At 40.7% G+C, this 26,922-nt stretch overlaps 1 protein-coding gene across 1 annotated transcript in view; it reads right to left on the bottom strand.

Moving 5' to 3' along the window:
• EXT1 (exostosin glycosyltransferase 1) overlaps nucleotides 1–26,922 on the bottom strand; it is a 315,224-nt gene that overhangs the window by 15,019 nt on the left and 273,283 nt on the right. Inside the window, exons 3-8 of the mRNA XM_012443266.3 lie at nucleotides 25,959–26,066; nucleotides 20,759–20,878; nucleotides 13,099–13,231; nucleotides 10,224–10,342; nucleotides 9,019–9,114; nucleotides 3,217–3,306 (exon numbers count right to left, since the gene is read on the bottom strand). Of these exons, the coding sequence (XP_012298689.1) occupies nucleotides 3,217–3,306; nucleotides 9,019–9,114; nucleotides 10,224–10,342; nucleotides 13,099–13,231; nucleotides 20,759–20,878; nucleotides 25,959–26,066 (666 nt within the window). The remainder of the gene's footprint in view (nucleotides 1–3,216; nucleotides 3,307–9,018; nucleotides 9,115–10,223; nucleotides 10,343–13,098; nucleotides 13,232–20,758; nucleotides 20,879–25,958; nucleotides 26,067–26,922) is intronic.

The following is a 26,922-nucleotide window of genomic DNA, read 5'->3' on the forward strand; positions in this document are numbered from 1 at the left end:
TGGGAGGCTGAGGTGGGTGGATCACTTGAGGTCAGGAGTTTAAGTCCAGCTTAGCCCACATGGTGAAACCCTGTCTCTACTAAAAGTATATTGGCTGGACGTGGTGTTGCAAGCCAGTAATTCCATGTACTGGGGAGACTGAGGCACAAGAATTGCTTGAACCCAGGAGGTGGAGGTTGCAGTGAGCCAAGACGGTGCCACTGCCCTCTATCCTGGGCGACAAAGCAAGACTCCATCTCAAAAAAAAAAAAAAAAAGAAAAAACCCATAAACCCAGAGCAGGTGGGGGTGGGGTGGAGTGGGGTGAAGGAATTCCAGAGGGGAGAAAAAACAACCCAGCGTGGTGGAACCGACATTAAGAAGCTTGGTAGGGAGCATGCCATCTCCAAGTTAAAAGATAGCAGGGGATGGAGAACATTCGCCAGAAAATTGAAATTAGGTTGTGATAACCTACACCTTTTCACTGGCAGTCCATATTAATGGTGCCAAATAATGGGATACCATATTATGCAGCCTATTGTCAAAGAATCAGCCTGGCTGTCAGCACTCTTTGGGGTTTTCCATTATTCTTTGAAAAGGAAACACATGCACTAGCAACTACTACAGAACCCAATGGGTGTTCTCATCACATGAATTTCTTACTATCTTAAAGCTGTTTCAAGTCATTTCAAAGGAACTCAAAAGTAAATTCAGATAAAACTATGATTCTTGTGATAGCTCTGCTTTCATGAAGATTATTAACACATCAAAGAAGGCAAAGGTCAGTTTAAGGCCCTTTCAAAAACCAACATCTGTTTTCTTTTGAGCAGTGTTTGCAGCAATCCAGATCAATGTTAATAACTATAAACCATCTATAATGCCCTTTATAGGATGCTGTTTAAAAATCTATCCTTAATGCTGCAGAGAGACATTTGAACAATCTAAGATCCTTAGAGAGGAAAAACAGTAAACCAAAATCTATTCACCTAAAAAAAGAGAAAAGAGAAATCCTTGCCCAGGACCATTTTAGGCAACACAACCACTCCACTGATCAGCAGGCAAAAGCAAACCAGACTGCCAGCCTCTTAGATTTACATATCATTTTCAACCCACGTTGACTTCTAATTACTTCACATACAACACATGTTCCTCCCAGCATGCAATGAGTGGTTGGAACTGCTATTCTTTGAAAAGAAATTCACCAGCATGAGGATCCATCATAGCAGTTGCAAGTTATTTCACCATGGGATAGGGAAAAACAAATCCTAGAGTGAGACCAATTGCCTTGTGCCCAGGGGAAGAGAGAAGATGAATCAATACTGCAGGTCATAGGATGATGATTAAGGTAGATGCTGCAGGTGTCTTGACCATTTGTTGCCCCATGGCAGTGTGATACTTTGCCTGTGTCTGCCCTCCAAAATCCACTGTCCACTCTTCTTGTCCTGCCCTGTGCCCTCGGATGATGGACCCCAATGGGCTGCATCACCTGGTCAGGTTAGGTCAATGGGAGTCACCAGCAGGAAAATCGAGGCAGGACAGAGAGAGGGGTCAGTGTATCTCTTCTCTGCTCCCTCTATCCTTTGTCACTAGAGTTCTGGCAGTAGCCAGGTCCTTCCATGATCATAGCACTTGTAGAGCAGCCTCTTCTTCCTAGTGCCCTCTCTCAGGGCCTTTGGGAGAAGGAGTTCCTTCTCTCCTTCAGGCCAAAGGGAGGAGCTGCTTTCTGCTATCATTGTTCACCAGGTACTTCATCCTTTCTTATGGGGTCTTTTAACCCCATCTGCACCTCCCTAAGTAATCCCAAGTTCCTTTGTTTGAATCATCTGATTTAAATTCAGTTTGTTGCCAGGACTCAGATGGATGTAAGCTGAAAATGTGTAACTGAAGTATCTGGCATGGAGACCAGGACAAAGAAATCTCTCAATAAATACCTGATGAATGAATGTGTTCCAGCTTCCCCTGCAGAAAGTGGCAGAAAATATGTAAGCTGGAGTGATCTGTACCCTGTATTCCATAGCTGCCTTTCCCTTTAAATGTTAAACTTATCAACATCCCTTCCTCCTGCCAACCTACATATGATACAATTGGCAGTGTGTCCACCTTTAATCCTTAAAGCCCGCATCCCCCCACCCTGCCCAACCAGTCATTCAACAAGTATTTATAGAGCTTCGGCTGCATAGAAAGCATTTTAACAAGGTGAGGCCCAGGACATTTTGTCCTGGGATAGGTTGCCCTGGCATCTAACATCTATGCAACTCCATCTGATGGCAATCGAAAGCATCTGTGGAATTTCAAGGAGATACTGAGTTCACCAGCCTAGGCCAACATCCAGTCCTGGCTCTGTGGGCGGCAGGCCATTAGAACCAGACTGGTGTCCAGGAAAGGGCAGGTTAGAAAGTGGCGATGTTGACATTAAAAGAAAAATGATTGCGAACACAAAGGAAAAAAGAAAGGGAGGGGAAAGGCGTAAGTAGTTGCGTCTCCATGCTTTTTAGTAGTTGCCATTAATAATGTATTTCTCGTATACTCCATTTTTATATAGCTGTCTTTGGTCCCCTGCATGGTTTAAAGGAAGGTTTCAGAGATCAATACTCATTCAAGTTGTAAAAATTGGTTTTCTACCATATCTATCTTTCCTCCTCTCTCTGTCTTCCATGTACATTCTCTGGGTAATCTTATTTTTGGCACAAATACCTGAACATCTGAAATAGGAATCTCCATCACAGCCTTAAAGTGAAACCATTTGCTCTTGTATAGGTGAAAGAAAATGAGCACTTTAAACCAAGATAGAAAAGCTGCCTTTAGAGCCCAAAATAGTGTTCCCTAATTGAGGCTATAGGATATGTGGGGAAGGATGGGATTGTTTCCTCTGGACAGCATGGTTTCAAGATAATTCAGAATAGGCACCCTTCCCCTTCCCCTCAGTTCTGTGCACCTGCCCACAACTGTGCTGTTTAAAAACAAAAAAGGAGGGCAGGCCTAGGAGGAGAGGTGAGGCCCAGTTATGCAAATGAGGAGCCAATTAGCAGAGACAATGAAGGCGAGATGCCCTCCTCAGAGTGCCAGGTGGCCGCAAGGTGCTAACAGGACTCGGGCTGATTAAAACCAGCGCTGTAGGAAGTTGCGAAAAATGTTCTTGACTGCTGCCAAGGCATGGCTAAGAGAAGCACTAGCATCGTGCAACTTGGGGCGACTGTCTGAAGAGCCCACCTGCCGCTCCTCAGGCATGGGTTCTTACCTCTGTAGTTGAAAGCACGGTGTCCTCATCAAGGCTGAGCACGGCGTCTGTGATGATGTTGTCGTAGGGCAGAAAACGGCTGCTCATAACCTGGGAGGAAGTAGGAGGTAGGCAGTGGGGAGGGAAAGAGGTAACTTCAGTCTTGTTTTCAGGACAATTCTCCCATCCTCACCTGCATAAAGAATGTGCTACTGGCCGGGCATAGTGGCTCATGCCTGTAATCTCAGCACTTTGGGAGACCAAGGCAGGCAGATCACGAGGTCAAGAGATTGAGACTATCCTGGCCAACATGGTGAAACCCCGCCTGTATTAAAAATACAAAAATTAGCTGGGCGTGGTGGTACACACCTGTAGTCCCAGCTACTTGGGAAGCTGAGGCAAGAGAATCACTTGAACTCGGGAGGCGAAGGTTGCAGTGAGCTAACATCACGCCACTGCACTCCAGCCTGAGCAACAGAGCAAGACTCTGTCTCAGAAAATAAAAAAAAGGATGTGCTACTATCATATCATATCACCCCTCAACATTGAAGGAATGTTATCTCCTATCAATGCATATTTATTTGTTCAACAATTATTGAGCACCTACTGTGTACCAGGCATCTTGCTGGTCAAAGAGGGTACAAAGATAAATCAGATATATTCCCTGTCTTTGAAGAGTTCACGGTCTGTAGAGGAGACCAAGAAGCAGATGACTAGTCTTTGCTTGAATCAAAAAGTGCCAGGAGACCACAGGATGGAGCAACCAGCTGTCTGGAAGAGCAGATGAAGGCCTTGTAGAAGAAGTGATATTTAAGCAGGACCCTGATGGGCAGAAAGAATTCACCAGGTATAGAGAGAAATGAAGCATTAAAGACAGGACTCAGCAGATACAGAGGCAATGAGGAGAGAATCCACATCCTGACACCCACTCTTCCTGACTGAAAGAGTGAATGGATGGAGCAGTGATTCCAAGTATGGACACAAACCACAGGGAAAGCAGATCATTGTAGAAGGTGCTGCTTTTACAAATTACAAACATTTGTAAATTATATGTATTAGCACAGGTTAGAAAAAATATACACCTATATTAGCAGCTACAGCAATCAAAGGTAATATTAAAGTTACAAATAACTTCACTAAAATGAAAAGTATCCTGATTTAAAGAAAAATATTAGGCTGGGCATAGTGGCTCATGCCAATAATCTCAGCACTTTGGGAGGCTGAGGTGGGTGGATCACTTGAGGCCAGGAGTTCAAGACCAGCCTAGCCAACATGGTGAAACCCTGTCTCTACTAAAAGTACAAAAATTAGCTGGGTGTGGTGTTGCCTGTGGTCCCAGCTACTCAGGAGGCTGAGGCACGAGAATCACTTGAACCCAGAAGGCAGAGGTTACCGTGAGCTTTGATTGTGCCACTGCACTCCAGCCTGGATGACAGAGCAAGCCTCTGTCTCAAAAAAAAAAAAAAAAGAAAAATATTAAATAATAGCACACATGATTGATGGATTTAGAGAAATTGTGAAGGTGGTGTATGCATAAAGTTTAGGCAGTTATAGAATAATGAATGGTGCACTACATGTGCACACACAGTGGGGTGTGTGTGTGTGGTGGGGGCTTTGAAGATTATGGCATCAGCTGGTAAAATTGAGGGTGGAGAGGTTACCCTGTAATAGTCACAACTTAAACCTTTGTGTTAAACGTACCATAGAAGAACTAACCATAAGAATGCTGATACCATAAGAATGCTGATACCCTAGGAATAACATTTTCTGAACATTTACCATGTGCCAGGAAATGTTCCAAGTCCTTCATGTACATCATCTTGTTTCATCTTTATAACAACCCCATTTTACAGGGGAGGAAAAGGAGATACACAGGTTAAGTATCTTGCCCAAGATGGACTCAGAATTTCCCCCCCGTGTGACTCTGGAGCACCTTGGCCACTGGGCTGTATCTAAATGGAAAGGACCTCAAAAGTGAATTCAGAAACACATATGCCAATCATATGCTCACCACCTTCTTCCAGAAGTTACAGTAATAATGATGACACCCCCTCTGAATTCACATCTGCCATCAACTTTGAAGAGACAAAAGCCAGGGAAAGAAGCAACTTAATACTGGAGACAAAGGGAAAGAGGGAAAGGGAGGTACCTAGCTAACTATCAGAGCTGCGGTCTCCCCAAATCTGAGGAACCCCAGAAGCCAGCTCATCCGCAGGCCTCGTCTCAAACTCGGCTTATTTGCCCGTGAAGCTACCAGAGCACCTAGGACTTTAATGAATGGACAGTGCCCGCTCCAACTCATCTCTCAGAGCTCAAAGGACATATCTGTAGCATACTTGGCTTCAGGGGTTGCTCCTACACCATCTGTCAACTGGGTCAGGGTTTTTTCCTTTTCTTTTTCTTTCTCAGCCTTTTGAAATAAAACACTAAGTGATCAGCAACCCCATAGACACAGTGCTCAGAATTCTCAGCCTGAAGCAATCTTCCTGATACTGTTTACACGTCCACTAACTAATGCAGAAACCATTAGCTGCCAGCTTAGCACCGCCCTGACCTTTCCCTTGTTAAGACTACAGGGGAAAACTGCAAAGACAAGGCCTATAAATTCAAAACAGAATTTTGCAGCCCAAGCAGCAAACACATTAACTTTAAATTCAAGGCTAGAGATGGAGATTTTTAAATGGAGAGTGAGGAAGATGTAAGACTTCTTCCTCCTCATCTGCCCAACCACAGGTCTTAAAGGGATCTGTTTCCTTTTCTTCTGAACCTGTTTCATCAATAGAGGTAAAAAGCCTATAAGCCATCTACTTTCAAATTCTCATGCAGAAATGAGAGGCTTTCTTTCAAATATGTTGCCTCCGTGACCTCCTTAAATGGATTAGCATAAGAGGAACCAATGTACAATGTACTTACAAAGTCAGTCCTAAGTGAACTGGGTTTTCCTTGTTCATTTAAGAAAGATTTAGCCACCATGCGAAATCTCAACTCCTTTAAAATTAAAAAACATGCTGGTCAGGCATGATAGCTCACCCCTATAATCCCAACACTTTGGAAGGCTGAGGCAGGTGAATCACCTGAGGTCAGGAGTTCGAGACCACCCTGACCAACATGAAGACACCCTGTCTCTACTAAAAATCCAAAATTAGCCGGTGGTGGCACAGGCCTATAATCCCAGCTACTCGGGAGGCTGAGGCAGGAGAATCGCCTGAACCTGGGAGGTGGAGGTTGCGGTGAGCCGAGAGATCGTGCCATTGCACTCCAGCCTCTGCAACAAGAGAGAAACTCTGTCTCAAAAAAAAAAAAAAAAAAAATTAACAAACATGCCTAGGAAATGACCAGGATTCAAGAAGTTTCCTGCCTCGTGTGGTGTATGTGTGTATGTTGTGGGGGTGAGGAGGAGGGTACATAAGTAATGTACATAAATAATTATAGAAAACACAATAATAGTTAAGATTTATTGAGCATCCACAGTGTGCCCACACTTCTCAGTACATTTATTTATGTAGTCTCATATAATCTGATCTTTTGGTTTCCTTATTAGTTACATATTATGACTCCATTTATTGAAAGGGGGCATCAAGACACAGAGATTAAGTAACTTGCTTTAAGTCACACAAAAGTAAGTTTGACTTTAGAGCCCATAACGCAAATCATAACATTATGATGCCTCCCAAAACAGTAGCTAACATTTATTGAACCTTTGGTGCATATATAATAGGCACAGGACTAAGCACCTGATATGCAATGATCTCATTTAATCCTCAAAATGGGCCCATGTCCTAGCCCAGGTTTCCTGCATTACTGAGCCTGAAGCAAGACTTACATGCAAATGCTTCACTGTGAGGTGCAATCCCAGGGTACTGAGAGTCAGGGAAAAGACACAGGAAGCACCCAGCCCACTAGACTCAGTGCCCAAGGTGGAGGCAAGGACTGAACAAATGCCAGGAGCCTGAATATAGATGCAGCTCGGAGGATCTGAGGCATCTTGTAAGAGACATCTGATAAAGCCCATGAGAAACCTACTATTATTATCACTACCATTTTATAAATAAAGAAACGGGGAGTTTCTTTTCACTGAGAATGAAAATATAAAATCAATCAGTGAGTCAGAGCATGAAAATGCTATATTACCTAAAGAAATCAGAATGGCCCCCAGACAGTTAGACTGGAGTATGTCTGAATATCCTGACATATCCAAAGAAAGACATTTACCACCAGAAGGAGAGCTGGTCTCCTTGACCCATGGAAGCATACAAAACAAAGAATCCCAAAGTTGAAAGTTAACTGCCTGTATCTGAGCCTTCTCGTGGCTTCAGGCATTGAAATTGGGACACTGCCATTCCTATGATGGGCTATTTTATGGGGATGGGGAGGATATCAGGGGTTGCATCAAACCATGCTTATGGTGAGATGGATTTGCAAGGGAGGCATGTGATTATCAGTATCCACCTTTTCTCATTAAATGCTCACCTAACAGCTCTCTAATAAACAGGTTGCTTGACTCCAGCCTTATGAGTGCCGTGGCTAAATGTGTCACATTCCCCACTGTGTTCCAAGCATGTTACATGGTACTCAGCACACAGTAGACACTCATAGATGGGAACTGAATAGATAATGCACTGATCGTCTTGTCTGTGTGATGGTTACAATTCGCATTGTGTTGTGTCAAACCATATGAAATTGCCCCTTTTGGTGAGTCAATGATGATATCAAATAGCTCAGCCTAATAAACTGATTGTGTCATTCTGGCGCAAAGGTGTGAGCCAGTCTCTTATGACCTGACCCTTTGGGGACTGACGAGGAAAGTCTTTTAGATAACACTGCTTCACCAATCTCAATTTCATTTAGTAGTGACTGTTTCCTTCACAATGCGTGAGATCTATAAGAAAGCAACAAACAGAAGCTAGAGAAAACAGAGCCGGCTGCTCTTTAGTAGAAGAAATTTCAAGGATGAAGTAGCATCAAACAGAAGCTTTGAGAATATGTGGGAATGTTGACAATCAGAGATAGTGAGTTAAGGAGGGGTGGTCAAGATTTACAAATGGCAAAGTCAAAATCAGAGGGAGGAAGAGACATGGCGCAATTCAGATAATTATAAGTGATCAAATTTGGGAGGGGACAGGGTCTGTAGGGGAAAGCAATGAGAGAAAAATTGGAAGGCTGTCTAGGGCCAGATTATAGACAGCCTCAAATATCAATGAGAAGCATTAGCAAATGAAGACCTTAAAGGGCCGGGAGATGATCAGAAAGATAGTTCAGCTCTATGCAAAGTGAACTGGAGAACAGAAGAGGAGCCAGCTATATAGCACTTGTGAGAATCTTTACAGGGAGATGCCAAACAAAATTAAGGTGAAAATGTCCTTTTTAAAGTGAATGGGAGAAAGAACCACCATTCTGAGTGACATAGCTCATTCAGATTAATCAGCCAAGCAAATCTCATGCATCACCACCACCATCAGCTTTATCTTCATCCTTGTCATTTAGGGAAAGACAACTATTGCCAGCAGCGGGCTTTATTTAATCCTAACAGCAACCCTACAAGGTATGTATTATTATTTCTATTTTGTAGATGAGGAAACTGAGGCTCATAGAGGTTAAGTATATACACAAGGTCACAAAGCTACAAAAGAGTTGGAATTAAGACCCAGGTTTCCCTGATTTGAAAGCCTATTGCTGTCAAAGCTAAGAATATTCTGAAAAAAGTACAGTTTTAGAAAAATAATCCAGGAACAGGGAGAAAATATCTAAGGCCAAGACCTAAAATGTCCCATGGAGAAACAGATTCCATAGTGGCTTCATACATGGGTCCCCTTTGAGTCTTACCTTGCTCTCTCCTTCAATGACGATGACAGGCACAGCAGTGGCAGGCCAGCGGTGTTTGGCTGGTAGAGGCTTGTCACAATTCCATAGAACTATGATCTGAAAAGGACGGGGTTTATTAGATGGCTGGGGTAGGCTGTATTTATGTAGATGTCCAACCGAAAACCTCTTCTTAGAGACAAAGAGAAAGAGGAGCTGGAGATCTCAGCAAGACAGAAAGGCAGACATCAAAACTGAATTTTAAAGTGAGTCCATTCCCACACAACCTCAGAACCTTAACACCCCAACAACTGGAGAGAGGACAGAAAGGGTAACAAAAAAACAAAACCTGTGTCTGAGGATAGGGGAAAGCTGCAGGAAAAAGAATTTCAGGGTGGCTGGAGCTTAATAAAGTAGTTTCCTAAATTCTGGTATCTTATGATGGTGTGTGAGAAAACAACTCTGATCAAATTAAATAAAAATGTATACTGAGCATCTGAACATCTGCTGTGAACTTGCACTACACCAGGCAATGTGGGAGAAATAAAAGAATTCAAGCTAGAACTAGGATGAGCTCATGTTTTGCATTCTCTAGAATGGTTGCTGATTTTATAAACTTTATAATTTCCAATAAAGGCATTTAGTTCAAAAATGCATACTTCCTTATTGAATTCTTTCCTCGTGTAAACCTTCTTGTATAAACGAATTCGCAAATCAGAAAAACCACTGTTCAAGTATGGGAGCAACATTGATTTGGAAAATATTGTTACCACAGACATAATCGTCTGCTCCCAATTTTATAATTAGTCATGGTTGCTATGAAAAGAAAAGCTGACACTCCATGACACCACCAAGTCTGCTTCTACTATTGAAGCTTAGTTGTCTGGGTCCTCCGGAGGCTTCTGGGATGTTACTTTATCATTTTGACATTTAAAAACAAAATCATACGCTTATATCTTCTTTACAGAATGTGTTGGCATGTGTGTATATATATTTTTAACCCTATACCAGTGCTAAGGTCTTTCTGTAACCCGCCCCTCCCTGTGCCAGATTTCACTTCAAAGAATTTCTAAGTAGATGAAAAGGCTGTAACGAGGCAAGAAGAATGAAAGGGAGCAGCAGGGTGATGTCAGAGTCCCGGGGAGCCTGGGGCATAACAGGTAAGGAGGGAGGAGTCTCTGGTCTGGAGCTGGAGCAGGGAGGGGCTGCTCTGTCAACTTCCCACTCACCTGGGCACAGTACTGGGACTTGGCTGCAGCCACAAGAAGCTTCAACACTGGCTGGGACTGAGAGACCAGGGGGGTCACCGCATGGATGACTGCAGTGAATTTGGAGGGGGGCTTTAAACCTGAAATAAAAAGGAGAGCAGAGCCTAATGAAGCGCTGGAAAACAAGACTTAGAAAATTATTCCGCCTTGCTCCGCTGCGTCACGCCGGAGCAAATGTTCCCTCCTGGATGATTTCTCCTTTGCTTCTTATGTCCTGACAGGACAAAAACAAGATGAAATCTGCTCGCTAGCTACTGCCTGAGTCTAGAGACCTCAGGAAATTCCAGATCAATGTCCACTTCTGGGTTCTTGCTTTGACGTCTTTTGCCCCTCTTGGTGATGTTTCTGTGATGTTCTTTGGCTTTTTAGGTACCCGGTGTCTAAATACACACACCACTCACCACCCTTCAGAGCGGTAGTACTTCGGGTCACTTGCATCTTCTTATGGATTTAATTAAATGTGCTAGCTCTCCCATGGTATATGCATGTGTCTAATTTTTAATTATGTAATGAAAGGGTTCTGCCCAATAGCATTTCAAATAACTAGCTAGTGGGAAAAAAGGGGAAAGGAACGGCATTCGGGGTCTGATTTTCGAGGTCTGAATCCCAGATCAGTCACTTAGTCATGGTAGGACCTTGGAAAGATTACTTAACCCTTTGTTTCCACAGCTGGGAAACTAACCTGACAGTAACAATGCCAAACTTATAGGATTGCAAAAATTCAGTAAGTTTGGCTGGGTGCCGTGGCTCACGCCTGTGATCCCAGAACTTTGGGAGGCCGAGGCGGACGGATCACTTGAGGCCAAGCAGTTTGAGACCGGCCTGGCCAACCTGGCGAAATCCCGTCTCTACTAAAATACAAAAATTAGATGGGCATGGTGGTGTGTGCCTGTAGTCCCAGCTACTCGGGAGGCTGAGGCCAGAGAACTGCTTGAACTAGGGAGGCAGAGGTTGCAGTGAGCCGAGATGGTGCCACTGAACTCCAGCCTGGGCAGCATAGCAAGACTCTGTCTTAGGAAAAAAAAAAAAAGTTAATGCGTACAAAGCACTTAGAACAGGACTTAGGAAATAACAGTTACTCAATATATGTCAGCAGCTATCATTATCATCACCCTCACCATCATCATTATTATTTTGGAGAAGCCGCCTCCATACTCTCAGAATCTCCTCTTTGTGTAGCAGTGACATAGCTGAGAATAAAAGTATGTGATGCAGACTTTTGCCAATTCCGAGCTCTGAAGCACTGGGTTAAAAAGGATCATAGCTATGCAAAACAACCACTGTCACCAAAGAGAAGTGACATGGCTTCCCCCAAGGAGTTTTCCCATAAGAACTCACTAAGAAATTAGAGACAGGTTAAGAGCTTTTTAAAACTTCATCGGTTTAGACCCACTAATTTGGCACTTTAGTGGCTTAACTGTGAACACAGTGCAAGGACATTCAGCTTTGATACTGATGGGATAAAGGTTAGAATCAGACTATATGTGTATTACAGGATTAAACAAAGGTTTTGTAGAGAAAATTATATCATCCAGCAGTAGCACTTTAATTGTATGTAAGAAACAAGTTAATCTTCCCAATATCTAGATACACATTCAAAGTTTTGCCAAATAAGAAGAATAAATGTGTCCGAGGGATTGCTTTTTTAACAGGAATGACAAGTCATTGCTTTTAGATTTTCCTGCTTTTGGATTTTAGATGGAGTTAGTCAGCTCTCCTAACTCCATCTTACATATGATGAGGCTTAAGAAGCATCATTTACACACCTCTAATGTGCTAACTCCAAATGAAGATCTAAATATTGTACAAGAAATATACAGAAATTCCTGTCAACCACTGCCTCAATCTGACAATTTCTAAATTCTAAATATGTTACCCAAATGTTGACTATTCACTGAATTAGAGATGCTTCCTGTATCAGGTTGGGTTTGGATTAAAAGGTTCTTTGTCAATGGTTGATGCTTCAGGCCATGAATTTCTTTAGGTTTCATCTCCTCAGTTTCAAGCTAAACATGTACAACTTAAAAGGGCGAGAGTGTTAAGGAGAGCAACAGCACTGAGTGGAAAATCTTGTCCTTTTGCTGTATCAGCTTGGAAGATGCTTTACTGTCTTAGGGTTTCTCAAGTATAGAATTGCAAATGAGGGGAAATGTTCATGATGTTCATAACATGAGAGGGACTGGGGCTCCAAATACATGAATGTCTAAGGCAATAACAGTAGCCGGTATAGAGATTCATCCCTCTGCCATTCCCTTTTCCCTGTTGTGTTTAGACTAAAAACTGCTTGAAAGCAGAGATTGTATCTTATTTGACTTTTTATTTCTAGTACCCAGCAATACATTAGCATAGCACATAAAAGAAGCATAACAAACTTTGGAAAAGTGAATAAATTTGTGCTTGTCATACATTCTTAGTTATTTCTCCTTTTTTCTTATTCAGTTTTTCTTTAATATGGAATAGAGATGTTGGAATTGTAGAAGAAAAATTGGGGAGAGCTCTCCTAACTCCATCTTATGAGGCTTAACATGATAGCTAACCCATTGCCATGTTCAAAATGATCCATAATTTGGGGAGCCTATTCCTCAAAAAGAAATAACTCTACTAAATATGAAGCATAGCTGCACAGATAAAAAGTTTTTCTTTTTTTTTTTTTCATCTTGCAATGCTCTGCTCTGTTTTTGAACTTGTTATGTCACTTATAACAAGTCTCTAGAAAAAGCAATCTTCAATGCAGGGTGTTAGACGGGTCCCATTAAAATAGAAGAATAAAGGCCCTTAGTTCTGTATGACATCTTGTGGGTAAACAAGGGCAACTCCCTGGAGGAATCTCACTTACCTAAATTAGCATAGTAGTAAGGAAAATCTCCCAGATAAGATGAATACTGTGGTAGTACGAACAATCCTCCAGGATGTTTGTTCCATATTAAACTGTTACGTGATATGTGCTTGAATATTCTGTCCTGAATAATCTAGAAAACAAAAGCATAGCACACAGTGAGGATGAGATCCTGATGATATTTGGAAAGGATAATGTTCAATTCAAATTTGAAAGATGGTGGCACTCAGAGTAGTGACTCTACCCTCCCTCCCACTCTCATTCTCCAGATAAAAATGTCTTCGAGACAGAGAGAATAATGGAGCAATGAAAAAGAGTAAGAGAAAGATATGAATTATAGCCAATCAAATTTCCTAATTAAACTTCAGTTAAACCATAAATTCTATCTTGTCTTTGTATAATAATGAGTCCATGCTCATTCCAAAATAGACTGTGTGCAACAGTTAGTCTTTCCCTGATGGTTAAGCATCTAAGAACTGGTCCCAGACTCCCATCGAGAAGATCTGTCCTCAGGGGACAGAGAGGTCAACGCAGACCATATAGACACTGAACAGAAAGCATACTGAAGACATGACATATTCTAGAAGCTACTGAGGTTTTGAGCTGTTCCTTTAATTCAAGAGTTAGATGTGTTTGCTTGTCATATTTTCCTTTCAAAGTCAACTGTAGAACTCTGGGTACTGGTTACTGAAGTTTTTCTGTATTTCATCTCGTAGTGAGTTAACAATTGCTTAAAACATCCTACATAATAGGACAAGAACCATAGCATATGAAGACTAATAATAGCCAAGCTAGTTCATTAGTTTCTTTGGACTTTGGGACCTTGCAGATCATTAAATTCTGCATTTAGAGTTGAACATTCTCCCATCCCAAATCATTTGTTAGTTGAATGTGATTAGTCTACTTTATAGCTTTCTCTCTGTGACTTTCAAACTCTTATAATTATACCATCCACTTATTAGAATATGATTTGGCAAATAATTAACTTGGTACGGAATTTTGTTTTCAGCAAATTTTTTTTTTACATTAAAAAAAAAAAATCCTACCATAAGTCTTAAGAGGTTTAAGACCCAAATCACCATTTTCCAGGTCTCCATTTAATGCAATGTGATTTTAAGTACAGACTATTTTAAATGGAGTTTTATTATTTGCTAAGGTTATTAACACGTGCATCTCATTCCACATGGTGACTAGATAAGTAATAAAGTGGGCTACATTTATCTTTGTAAATCTTATGTTTATTTTCCTAATGACAGAGAAGGAAGGATGCAAGGAGAAAATTCAGAAGAACTCAAATATCTTAGGTCAATGATTTCTGCATTTTATCTTTCACCCAGATCAAAACTGCTAATTTTATATGGCTAGATAGAGGTTTCTAATTTGGCGGAGATTTTAGGAACCTAGTGAAAATATTTATTTTTACTTTTTGTGGTACGACAGGGATGTGTTAAAATGCTATTGTCTTGGTATTAATTATGAGAAAATTGTCACAGTTGTGAAGGATATTTTTTACATGGTTAGCAATTTCACTTTGTACAACATTTATTCTTGCTATTTATTATTCGCACTTTCCAAATGTACTGTCTATTTATTTCCCCATTATAGTTTCTCTTTAGGGCCTTTTTATTTATTTTTTTCTTTTCAAATTTATGTACCTTTTAGCATGTGGTCACTTAAATACATTTGGATATCAAGACTGAAAATAAATTGACAATAGACAGCATTATAAATTGAACCTACAGACAAATGGCATGGAACTCAGAGCTGTCACAGAATGGGTCATCATTCACATCAGGTCTTTGGGTGGTATGCTTGTCCCTGTCATAGACTATCTTTTTGGTTCTGTATCACAATATTGTTATCTTTTGAAATTCAAGGTTATGATAATAAGCTATAGCACTCTTCTGAAATAACAACAAGCATTTTATATTGTCTTCCAACGGATCTTGACAGAAAGATATAGGACAGGTCTGAAAGCAACAGCAAATGTTGAATTTAACCTGTGTCAAGCAATTTGCCACCACTGTGTATTATTTTCCTCATTTGTAACAAAACAATAAAATACCATATTAATTATAACAGCCTCCCAGAATTTAAGAATAGCTGCCTAAATTGTTATACTTAAGGCTTGATATTTGCCTTTAAAAAGAAACTAATTCCTGTGTTCATTTTCTAGGCACTGGTTTTTCCATTTACTACATAGTTGTAATGGCATAGACGTTATATATTACAGATATTTTTCCATTTAATAGTATTCATGATTTACTTATCCTTAATGACCAGTTCAGCAATTTTTTCCATGCAAAGCAATGAACATATTTATGAATAAAATTTTTCACATTTAGGATTTATTTTTTTTTTTAAACAGAGTCTCATTCAGTCACCTAGGGTGGAGTGCAGTGGTGCGATCATACATCCCTGCAGCCTCGAACTCCTGGACTCAAAGGATACTCCTGCCTCAGCCTCCTGAGTAGCTAGGACCACAGAAGACGGTCACCACATCCAGCTAATTGTTTATTTTTATTTTTTGTAGAGATGAGGTCTTACTACGTTGCCCAGGCTGGTCTCGAACTCTTGAGCTCAAGCAATCCTTTCTCCTCGGCCTCCCAAGGTGTTGGGACTACAGGTGTGAGCCACTGTGCCAGACCAGAATTGATTCTGTAGGACTTTGTTAAAGGGTAAAAATACTTTTAAGGTCATTCATAAGTATTGCCAAGTGTCTTTCTAAAAGGTATATATCAACTTGCCTTCTCAAAAGCATGAAGGAATATGGATTTCATTTCACCATATAGAAAGATCATTTTTTTTTTCCCTCTCCAATTCATCCTATCACTACACTGGACAGCTCCCAGAATCTTTTCATGACATTTAGTGCTTACTCTTTATTGTTGTGGAAGAATACATCAGATTTAGAGGTTGGATGCTTCTTTGGCTATAAGAAGAAAATCAATACACACACACATACAGAAACACACAATACATGACTTTTTTTGTTATGGTCCCAGATGGCACTCTCGATAAGGACAATATTACTAATTGATGTGAATTCATAGGGAAGAATGACAGGCTCCTTATTTTTCTTTGTATGTATCCTCTGTTTTTCAAATAATGGACTATTGGTTACAGGTTATAGTCATTCTATGTAGCCCTTCATCTTTTAACCAAAGCACTGTAGCCTAAGACACACAATGCCGCCATATGCCACCTCACTTGAAGCCAAATCAATTTTCTATTTCCATTATCCCATCGATTTTACAATATCATTGTATGATAACATCAGCAATACCATGGTTCGGATGTGCATGGTTAGATAACTGAGGAGGAAAATGGAGCATACTTCATAAAACTCCACTAACTACCTTCCTAGCTACCACTGGCTCTTTTCATATATTATTATAATCTCAAGCACTTTCTTTCACTCGTCTTGATTATGACTAAGCTCCAGTGATTCAATCCTTAGTGCCAGGTTATTGTGCAATATTCTGACAAATAATGGAATCTATGAAGGAGCACTGTTTTTTCAGTGTCTTATCATTGTCCCCATTGTTACTTGTCAATTTGCACACACACACACAAACCCACTGAGCTCTCCAGAGTCTAGCTTGATTAAATAGTTCCTTATTACCAAGATGCAGCATTAGAAAATTTCAATCAAACTGGAAAAACTAACAGAATCCTAGACAGAGTTCTGTACAATGAAATGTACTAACAACTTGGACCCTGGCATTGAAGAGAAAATGAGATGTCCTGTTTTCAATTGAGTTTAAACACTCTACCTACAACTCTAGGGTTCAAAACGTCTGAAGACACCATAATCCCATTCTCACGGCCTAGAATATAGCAAGCAAGGAGAAGGACCTAAAGTTCTAGTGTCTGAGTACATAACATCCTGAGCCCAGGATCTTCAAATCTATGCTGCCTAAGGATAACTGTGAATTATTCTCATGCCTTAGTAGCTCCAGCAATGACTAAATGAAGTATATTATCTAAGTTCTAAGCCAAGTTAGCATTTTTGATATGTGATACTTATTGTTCTTATAAACACATTCACTGTGTTTATTTGTGTCTGTGGATGGCATTTTCTTCTATTTCCCCTGATTTTCTGATTATGTTGAATTCTGGGGTAATCTGAGTTATGAAGTATTTTGGAAAACTGGGTAGTACCTGTCATGAAATTTGGTTGAGAGGTCGAACTGTTACAATCCAATCTTGGAACTGTATAAAGAGATTTGACAGTTGCTATAAATTTGAATGAAGTATATGGCTTTTAGTGTTTAAAAATAAAACTGTGTTGCTAAAAAAAATCGCATGGTTTAAATACAAGGAGGAAAAGGCCTTTTTAGGTTCAGAGATGAAAATAGCTTGATCTTACTTGGCTCCTATTCTGATGAATGTAAGACATCCAACTGTTACAATAGAAAAATCGAGCACTGCTAACTTAATAAGTGAGAGTAAAAATGACATGTAAAAAGTCATTGATTGGATAAAGATACAGTTATCTATAAAAATAAATAAAAAGCATATTAATAGTAAATAATAGCATATTGGTTTAAGTAAACAGAAGTTCACGATAGGAATGCATATTAGGGTGAAAAAAATTAAAACACTGAAACATGGCCTGGACATATTAGAGGTAAACAACAAATGGACAGAATTAAAAGGCCAGAAACAACCCAAAAATTCGTAAAAGTGGCATGAGAAAACACTGAAGAAAGAATGTATGGGGGCTGGGCATGGTGGCTCATGCCTGTAATCCCAGCACTTTGGGAGGCTCAGGTGGGCGGGTCACTTGAGGTCAGGAGTTTGAGAGCAGCTTGGCTAACATGGTGAAACCCCATCTCCGTGGCACATGCTTGTAATCCTAACTACTTGGGAGGCTGAGGCATAAGAAATGCTTGAACCCAGGAAGTGGAGGTTGCAGTGAGCTGAGATAGTGCCACTGTACTCCAGCCTGAGGACAGAGTGAGACTCTGTCTCAAAAACAAAACAAAACAATCTTAGCATTTGGCATATTATTTGAGCCAGGACTTCAAATTCAAGGAATTTATCCTAAGGAAGTAATATTGAATCTGTACAATAATTTGATGACCTTGAGATGATTTACTGCAATGATGTACATAAAGATAAAAAGCCAGAAACAACTGGAATCTACCCAAATTGGGGATTAAACAATCAGGTGATACCATAAATGGAATATTTTATAGTCATTAATTGTAGAAAAAAATCTAATAACATGAGAAAATATTAACATTGTTAAGCAGAAAAACAGGTTATAATAAAAGTATACAAAGACTCCTTTTTAAAACTAAAACTACAATAAATTTTGAATTTATATATAAAAAATGAATATATATGTTTGTGTGGATATATATGTCAACAGTGGTTTTATATGAATGAATGATTTTGTATTTTATGCTGTGTTTTCTATAGTTTCTAAAATGAATGTATACTTCTTCAATAATCACTCCTGTAATCCCACTGCTTTGGGCATTCAAAACCAGTTTGGGCAACATAATGAGACCTCGACTCCACAAAAAATTAAAAATTAGCCGGGCATAGTAACTCATACCCATGGTCTCAGCTACTCAGAAGGCTGAGGTGGGAGGATTGCTTGAGGTCATTCCAGCCTGGTGACAGAGTGAGACCCTGTCTCAAAAAAAAAAAAAAAAAAAAAAAAAAAACGGCCAGGCATGGTGGCTCATGCCTGTAATCCCAGCATTTTGGGAGGCCGAGGCAGGTGGATTGCCTGAGGTCAAGAGTTTGAGATTAACCTGGCCAACATAGTGAAACCCTGTCCGTACTAAAAATACAAATAATTAGCTGGGTGTGGTGGTGGGTGCCTGTAATCCCATCTACTTGGGAGGCTGAGGCAGGAGAATTGCTTGAACCCAGAGGCAGAGGTTGCAGTGAACTGAGATGGTGCCATTGTATTCGAGCCCAGGCAACAAGAGCAAACTCCATCTCAAAAAAAAAAAAAAAAAAAAAAAAGGCACTCTGTACTCCAAAAAGGGACTAAAAGTAACATTCAACATTCTTTAAGATGGGCCTATGAAGGATCTTAGATGGAGGTCAGGATTAAAAAAGCAAAGTATAACTCTTAAATATTAAAATCTGCTACAGTGTACAGAGGTGATGATGCTTGCAGGAAGGAAGCTCTTGGAAGTCATTATGATCCTGACCCCTCCATGGGGATGGGCCTGGGTCCTAAACAGCCCTTTTCATCCAGTTCCTGAATGAAAAATATATACACTGTACTTAAGAGGACACTGACCAGAGCTTTCCCTAAGGTGGGAGCAGGAGCTGAAGGTCAGCGTGGGGTGCATACATGCCCCGGTGTGCCTGGAGCATGAACAGCACTGGCTCTGATACTCAGAATGGCAAGAAAGCAGCCATGTGGACCAAGCAGGGCAACTTCGGTTTCTTGGTATTACTCAGATTTCTCAGTGTAAGTTCCACATTATATTAGCTTTCAGAGCAGTCATCACTTTTCCAGAGTGAATTCTGCAAAGGGGAGGCCACAAATGCCCCCACCTCATTTTGGGAACACCTCAGAATCACCTCACGGAAGATCTCTGCTCTCCTTCCTGCAAACCTGTAATGCCTGAGTTTGCAGTTTCCTGAACCTTTTCCTAGCTCTTTGTGCTTCTTTGGCGTAGCTTCAGGCCAATGCTACCTGCTCTATTTCCAAAGGTTTTAATCCTCTCCATGCTTCCTTTTCATTTTTCTGTCCTGCCTGAATAAAAGCATCCTGAAGATGGACATCCATCTGCCTAAAAGATTTTCTGCTTTCACAGATTTAACACCTTCTGTGCCACACGAGTACGATCCTGATTCTCCCCTTAACACAACTTTGCCACAGTGATGCTGGTTGGCTGGCTTGCATAAGTCTTGAGAATTAATTTTGCTGTCCTCCAACGCCATCAAACTGTAGTACTAAGAAAGCTACTCATGCTTTTAGAAGGGTAGAGGATTTGGCCTTACTTGACCATTATATATTTTTATCTTTTTTTTGAGACAAAGTTTTGCTCTTGTTGCCCCAGCTGGAGTACAATGGCACAATCTCAGCTCACTGCAACTTGCACCTCCCGGGTTCAAGCTATTCTCCTGCCTCAGTCTCCCAAGTAGCTGGGATTACAAGCATGTGCCGCTACACCTGGCTAATTTTTTGTATTTTTAGTAGAGATGGGGTTTTACCATGTTGGCCAGGCTGGTCTCAAACTCCTGATCTCAGGTGATCCACCTGCCTTGGCCTCCCAAAGTGCTGGGATCACAGGCATGAGCCACTGTGTCCGGCCTTTATATATTTTTTTCTAAATGAACTTCAGAAATATGTCTTCAAAGGATGCCACTGAATGTAAATGACAAGAAGACAGTCACGACCCACATATCCCTGAAATGATGTAAGACAGAGTCAATCTCTGTGTGAACGAGTATAATTTCTCTCCATGTAAGTTTTCCTCTGTGGAGTTTGCCAGGAAGGAGAGTATTTTCTTGGGCATGGCAAAGCAGGTAAAAGAGGTTAACCAATATGTTGTCCAAGTTCAGGAATCTGGTTTTGCCCCATTGGACCAATCACACATCCCTAATAGCAAAACAGAAGGCTGAGAGAAGTGTATAAAGGACCATTATTCAAGTCCAAGAGCCAAGCGGTCTCACTTACCTCTAGTGTAGTTAATACAATCTTCTCAACTGAAGAAAAATAAGCCTCCCACAAGAATTGTGTCTGCTGTCTAAGTGCTAGGATTTTATCCTGATGAATAGACCTGATTGTAGAAGGAATCTGTAACACAAAGTGAACACATAGGAATTATAACTGTAAAACAAAGGTTGCACTTGATCAAAATAACCCAATTGGGTTAGGCTTTTATTCTTTATAGCATTTGGCTTCTAGCATATAGATCTACTAAACATCATCAACTCCTAAGTTGAAATGACCCTAAGAACTATGAGCTACAGACAGCACTTACTGGGAACCTGCCCCAATGGCCTCTGATGTATGAAAGTTACAGCTGACCTCTAAGATTCAGTAGCAGCTTATCAGTTGCTTAGGGAATTCTATAGTCACAATGGCTGTTTCCAGAAATCCTCGACCTTGCACAGGAACAACCAAATTTTACAGAGGAGTAACTATAGGTCTTGGGAAAAGGTCAGAAGACTTTATCCCCCAAGCACTTCTATGATTTTTTACCCCAGAAAGCATAAAATATCTATAAAGGGACTTTTCAGAGAATGTCTATGAGCCTTCCTATCCAACTTGAAGCTAAGGTCCGTCACTTTTATGTGCACATACCTTCTACCTCACCTTTGAGCCTTTCTGCTCCCTATATCTCTCTTTCAGCCTTCAGCCCTTACCCAAGTCTAACTGGATCTCTTAAATGTTCATATATATTTAGCCATCACTGCTCTCTTCCAGGGTATACAATTTTAAAGGAAGGACCTATATCTTGTTATCTTGCTACCCATTTTCTGGTTAGCAGAGTAGCTTTTATATAGTGGTTATTAAGAAATAGGTGAATATAACCATCTGAAGCCACCACAGGGCTATTATTATTTTTAATGGTAGTACAGCTTAATGGTTAAGCACAGGTGCATGGGAATCGGAAAAGATCAAGGTAGGATTCTTGCCTCTACCATTTACTAGCAGTGCTTTCTTGAAGGAGTTAGCTGATTTCTCAAAGACTCCACTTCCTTACTTATAAAGAGGGGATCAAGTACTCAGGTTTTAATGAAGATTATGTAAGTGCTTAGCACAGTGCCTAAAACATAGAAAACTTAACTAATATAGCTTATTATCACTACTGTTATCATTATTGATATTGGAGTGATAGTATTAAAAGTTGGACCCATTGCTTAATGTCTGCAAGGGAATCTGCTTGGGTCTGGAGCTCTGAAATGTACTTCCTGAGTCTGGTAAGTTTTCTGGGCTTGTTCCCTGTTTTCACCTACAGTTTAAGGTCTATTTCATTTACGGAGTCTATACTCCTAAGGGGAGATTCCTTGTGATTAGCAATTGCCCTTTCGTGCTCACCTCTTTCTGCATGCTTGCCTCCATAACGTATGACTAATCTGACAGATATGGGAGTCTGGGCTAAAAGGAGCAATGCTCCGTTAGCTGCTTTAATAGGAAAGTTACCCATGGCATTTGACTAAGACTGTAACAGAGTTTCCATTGGAGGGGAAGGAAGTGGTAGCACATTTTTTAAATTCAACACTCCCCTTTGGAGGAGCCATAAAACAGCTTCACAGTAAGAACAGAAGGAAAAGCTCACTTGGTTTGGCAATGTCCAAAACTACATACTAAATCTGTGTCTCAAAGTGGATACCTGGATTTACAACAAAGGCAACAGGTAAAGGAGAAAACACAGGATTGCAACAAAGGCAACAGGTAAAGGAGAAACACTAGCAGACACACATTAGCCTGTAATTAGAGCTCAAGGTCAAATGGAGATAAAACATTACTTGAGAAGGTAGAGAAATTATTCATATGATAGAACCTTTGTAAGTCCAAGGAAACTTATTTTTATTTACTTACTGAGAAAGTTACCTAGATTGCCAAAGAAAGATTAGAAAAAAATTATCCTGTTCAATATTCATAACCATACCCTCTTCTAAATGTCAATGGTAATTGCTAAGAGTTATATAGGTTGGCATGACTGTTTTATCATGGCTACGAGGAAACAGTCTATTAGAAAAATGCATAAGGCTGGGCGCTGTGTCTCATGCCTGTAATCCCAGCGCTTTGGGAGGCCGAGGCGGGTGGATCACGAGGTCAGGAGTTCAAGACCAGCCTAGCCAATATGGTGAAACCCCGTCTCTACTAAAAATACAAAAATTAGCCAGGCATGGTGGCGCATGCCTGTAGTCTCAGCTACTTGGGAGGCTGAGGCAGAAGAATCGCTTGAACCCGGGAGGTGGAGGTTACAGTCAGCCATGATCACGCCACTAAACTCCAGCCTGTGTGACAGAGCGAGACTCCATCTCAAAAAAAGAAAAATGCCTAAAGCTATCATTGCTATGTAGTCTCCAGAAAATTGAGTCTGCTGTGGTTATGAAAGGAGAAAAGGAGTATCACAGACTCACCTACCAATACGGTTCCCCTCTCTTAAATAAGATGCACCTTCATCTTACTACATCAAGTGCAGTGTATTCTATGGGTTTGTGATAGGATACAAGTGTCTGACAGCACTCTGCAAAGTGCTCCAGAAGACAACTCCAATTGATTGAAAAGACAGAGTTCCAAGTTTTAATGGCATTTGGCTATTGGTTATTAATCTGCTTGTCCTGAGAGACAGGTATGGGAAAGTGATAAATTAATTCCAATTTGGCTGGATTGTTTTGGAAGTTGCAGAGCTCAATGAAGTGTTAATAAAAGGTCATGTACGGTACCCAAACAAATGGAATGCACCAGAATAGATATAAGAATGCCATATTAAGCTCTCTTGGTGACATGATGACAAGAATACATCCAAATAAAAACATCCGAGCTGTTCTAAAACAGGAAATGAAAAATTGTAACATAACAAAAAAACATTTCCCAAAGCAGACGTTTGGGCTGGATGCCAACTCTTTAAAACCATTGTTAATGATAGTACACAGTTGCTGCTCAATATGGAGGCAGCTGTGCAAAGACAGACTGAATATGAGAGGGAAAAACACCAGTAAGTCTGGGTCGGGGAGGGTGACAAAAACCAAATCCTCAGAGTCAACCCAAAAAGTGGCTTCAGAAAGCAAAATGCCCATCAACTTTGGTGAAATGGTAGAAACTGGACAATCAGCCAGGTGAGTGGCTCACACCTGTAATCCTAGCACTTTGGGAGGTCAAGGCAGGTGGCTCACGAGGTCAGGAGTTCAAAACCAGCCTGGCCACCATGGTGAAACCCCCATCTCTACCGAAAATACAAAAATTAGCTGGGCGTGGTGGCAGGCGCCCATAATCCCAGCTACTCGGGAGGCTGACGCAGAAGAATCGCTTAAACCCGGGAGGCGGAGGTTGCAGTGAGGGGAGATTGCACCATCATACTCCAGCCTGGGTGACAGAGTGAGACCCCATCTCAAAAAAAAAAAAAAAAAGAAACTGGACAACCACAATTAAGTATCCTAAAATGCGTTTCTTTCTAAAGACAAACTTCCAACTTGTTCACATCGAATTCATGGGAGCACTGGTATATAAAAGGAGAAATTATAGATTTTTTTTTAATTCCATTTATTTCCCAAATTTCTTTTAATGATTATGCATTATTTTTAAAATAACATTTTAATGAAGAAAAAGGCAACATGGACAAGCATGACATGCATCACTTTTGTTTGGCTTTTCATGAATAAATGATTTTGGCATACACTATCTCTCTATGGGGAAGACTTCCTCGGTGTTTCTATAAGGACTTCCTTTCCTTAAGGAATCATAATGGGAAATCATTGGCATAAAAGTGGCCCTTTCACAAAAACTCCAGACTCCTTTCTCAATGAACACTAAGAAATTAAGTTGTATTCAGGGCAGAATAACTTGTTCTCCCAAAAAATGGATTCTGTCATATTCCTCCTTTGTTTCTGAGGTCCTAGGAACCATGGAGATCACAAACTGAGTACTAGACAGAAGTAATGTTTCAGGAGCTGTGGTCAGTTTAGTTTGCTTAACCCATAGGTCTCTGAGGTACAGTAGTTTATCTGTCATTTTAAAGTGCTGCATTACTTCAGTGTCAGCTAGCAGACTGGCCAGCAGCACAGAAGTAGAATCAACAACAGACTTAGAGGCCAGAAGTAGTGGCTCATGCCTGTAATCCCCGCACTTTGGAAGGCCGAGGCAGGTAGATCCACCTGAGGTCAGGAGTTCAAGACCAGCCTGGTCAACGTGGTGAAACACCGTCTCTACTAAAAATACAAAAATTAGCCAGGCGTGGTGGTGGGTGCCTGTATTCCCAAATACTCAGGAGGTTGAGACAGGAGAATTGCTTAAACCTGGGAGGCGGAGGTTGCAGTGAGTTGAGATCATGCTACTGCACTCCACCTTGGGTGACAGAAAAAACTCTGTCTCAAAATAAAATAAAATAAAGACTTAGAAACTCAATTTAATGGATATCCAAAAAATAAAAAGGTAAAAACATTTTTTAAAAAATCTGCAAATATTTGCGGTAATTCAAAGATAAAGTGTATGATGCAATGAAAAAAAAAACACTAACATGTTCTATAATTTAGGAGAAAAGAGCATGGCAACTTGTGTTGATCCTAAAACAGAAATACACAAAGGACTTTAGAAATCCTTAGTAAAAAAAAAAAAAAAAAAAAATACACGATCACTCCTGCCCTCAGATTTCTCTGTGAGTATTGTATCCCCCTTCCTAGGCAGCTCTTGAGCAGTTCAAACTTTTATTAGGGGCTGCTCATTTAAATATACATCCTAAAGATAACACTCGCTCAGACACCCAGACTGGATCATTTGAGAAATGATAACACTAATTACAAGAACAAGCCCTAGAGACCTCTCTCTTTCTGAAAATTAATCTGAAGGCAAGTGCAGAAACAGAGGAAAGGAATATGAAACAGCAGGGTAGGATAAAAACTCTCTGGTAATATTTCTAAAAATTCTGGTTATTGAAGAGGGTGGAGATACACTTCTTGAAAATCAAAGCTTCCATTCTTTACCTGCAACCTCTTTTCAGAATATATTCTGGGGACCTGGGCAGATTTTGTTGGAAAGTGAACAATGTCATATTAAATGACTTCATATTCACCATGACACAGGTAATTTTCTCCTGATAAAATTTCTTTTATAGAGCTGACCTTTTGGATTCATCTTCTTTGAAAGTTTGGACAGGGGCAGCAATAATCTGCCAATGTGTTGAAGGCCACGGTCCCTTCCTTACCTGTAGTAACAATCTCTCATCGCCTATGACGGCAGCTTGGTTCCAATTAATCACTTCAGAGAATGGCAGCTCCCATCCATTGCTGAGCATCACAGGGACGCAGGCAGCCTGAGCAAAAAAGGGGACTTGGTGAATGTGAGGAACGCGACAGCAGAAACTGTTCCAATCAGAGGTGAAATCAGTACAATTTCAATGACTGGCATGTTTGACACTGCATGAATCCTGGACTGCCTAGGCCAGAAGGAAAGGAAGCTTTTATAAGTTATCAAGTCACATGAAGGTTGTATGTGCCTAGACTAGATTTTCATATTTGCAAGTCTTGCCCTAGAATGCTAAAACCCCATTTCTATTCTAGTGTATGGTTTGGCTGACCTTACTTCCGTGGAGACGACTGGCCTTGCTGGAGAAGGTTTTATTGACGTAACAAAAGCTTGCACCAACAAAATCCGAGCATAAAACCAACCTTGAATATAAATGGTCTTGTTAATGTAACTGCTATAAGTCCGTGGTGCAAGGTGGTTTACCCCAATGTCACGGGCAACAAAGAGCAGAATGAAGCTCAGCATTCCTATGCAGTGTTTTGTAGACTTAACCAGTATAGAGTGTTCACATTTCCCTTGCTCTGCAAACACCTAAACCAGAACCTTGTTCCCTTCAGTGAGGAGTGATCTAAACCACAGTCGTACCAGTTTACTGTCTGCGCTGGGAAATAAACAGCCAAGAAACACTAGGTTAATGACAAAATACTGATTCCAAATAACTCATAATCCAAACCAGAGAACAATTTTTTTTTTTTTTTTTTTGAGACTGAGTTTCGCTCTTGTTACCCAGGCTGGAGTGCAATGGCGGGATCTCGGCTCACCTCAACCTCCGCCTCCTGGGTTCAGACAGTTCTCCTGCCTCAGCCGCCTGAGTAGCTGGGATTACAGGCACGCGCCACCATGCCCAGCTAATTTTTTTTGTA

The sequence above is a fragment of the Aotus nancymaae genome, unplaced genomic scaffold, assembly GCF_030222135.1.
Source record: "Aotus nancymaae isolate 86718 unplaced genomic scaffold, 86718_ANA_hifiasm-v0.15.2.pri h1tg000036l, whole genome shotgun sequence".
Taxonomy (NCBI): Eukaryota; Metazoa; Chordata; class Mammalia; order Primates; family Aotidae; genus Aotus; species Aotus nancymaae.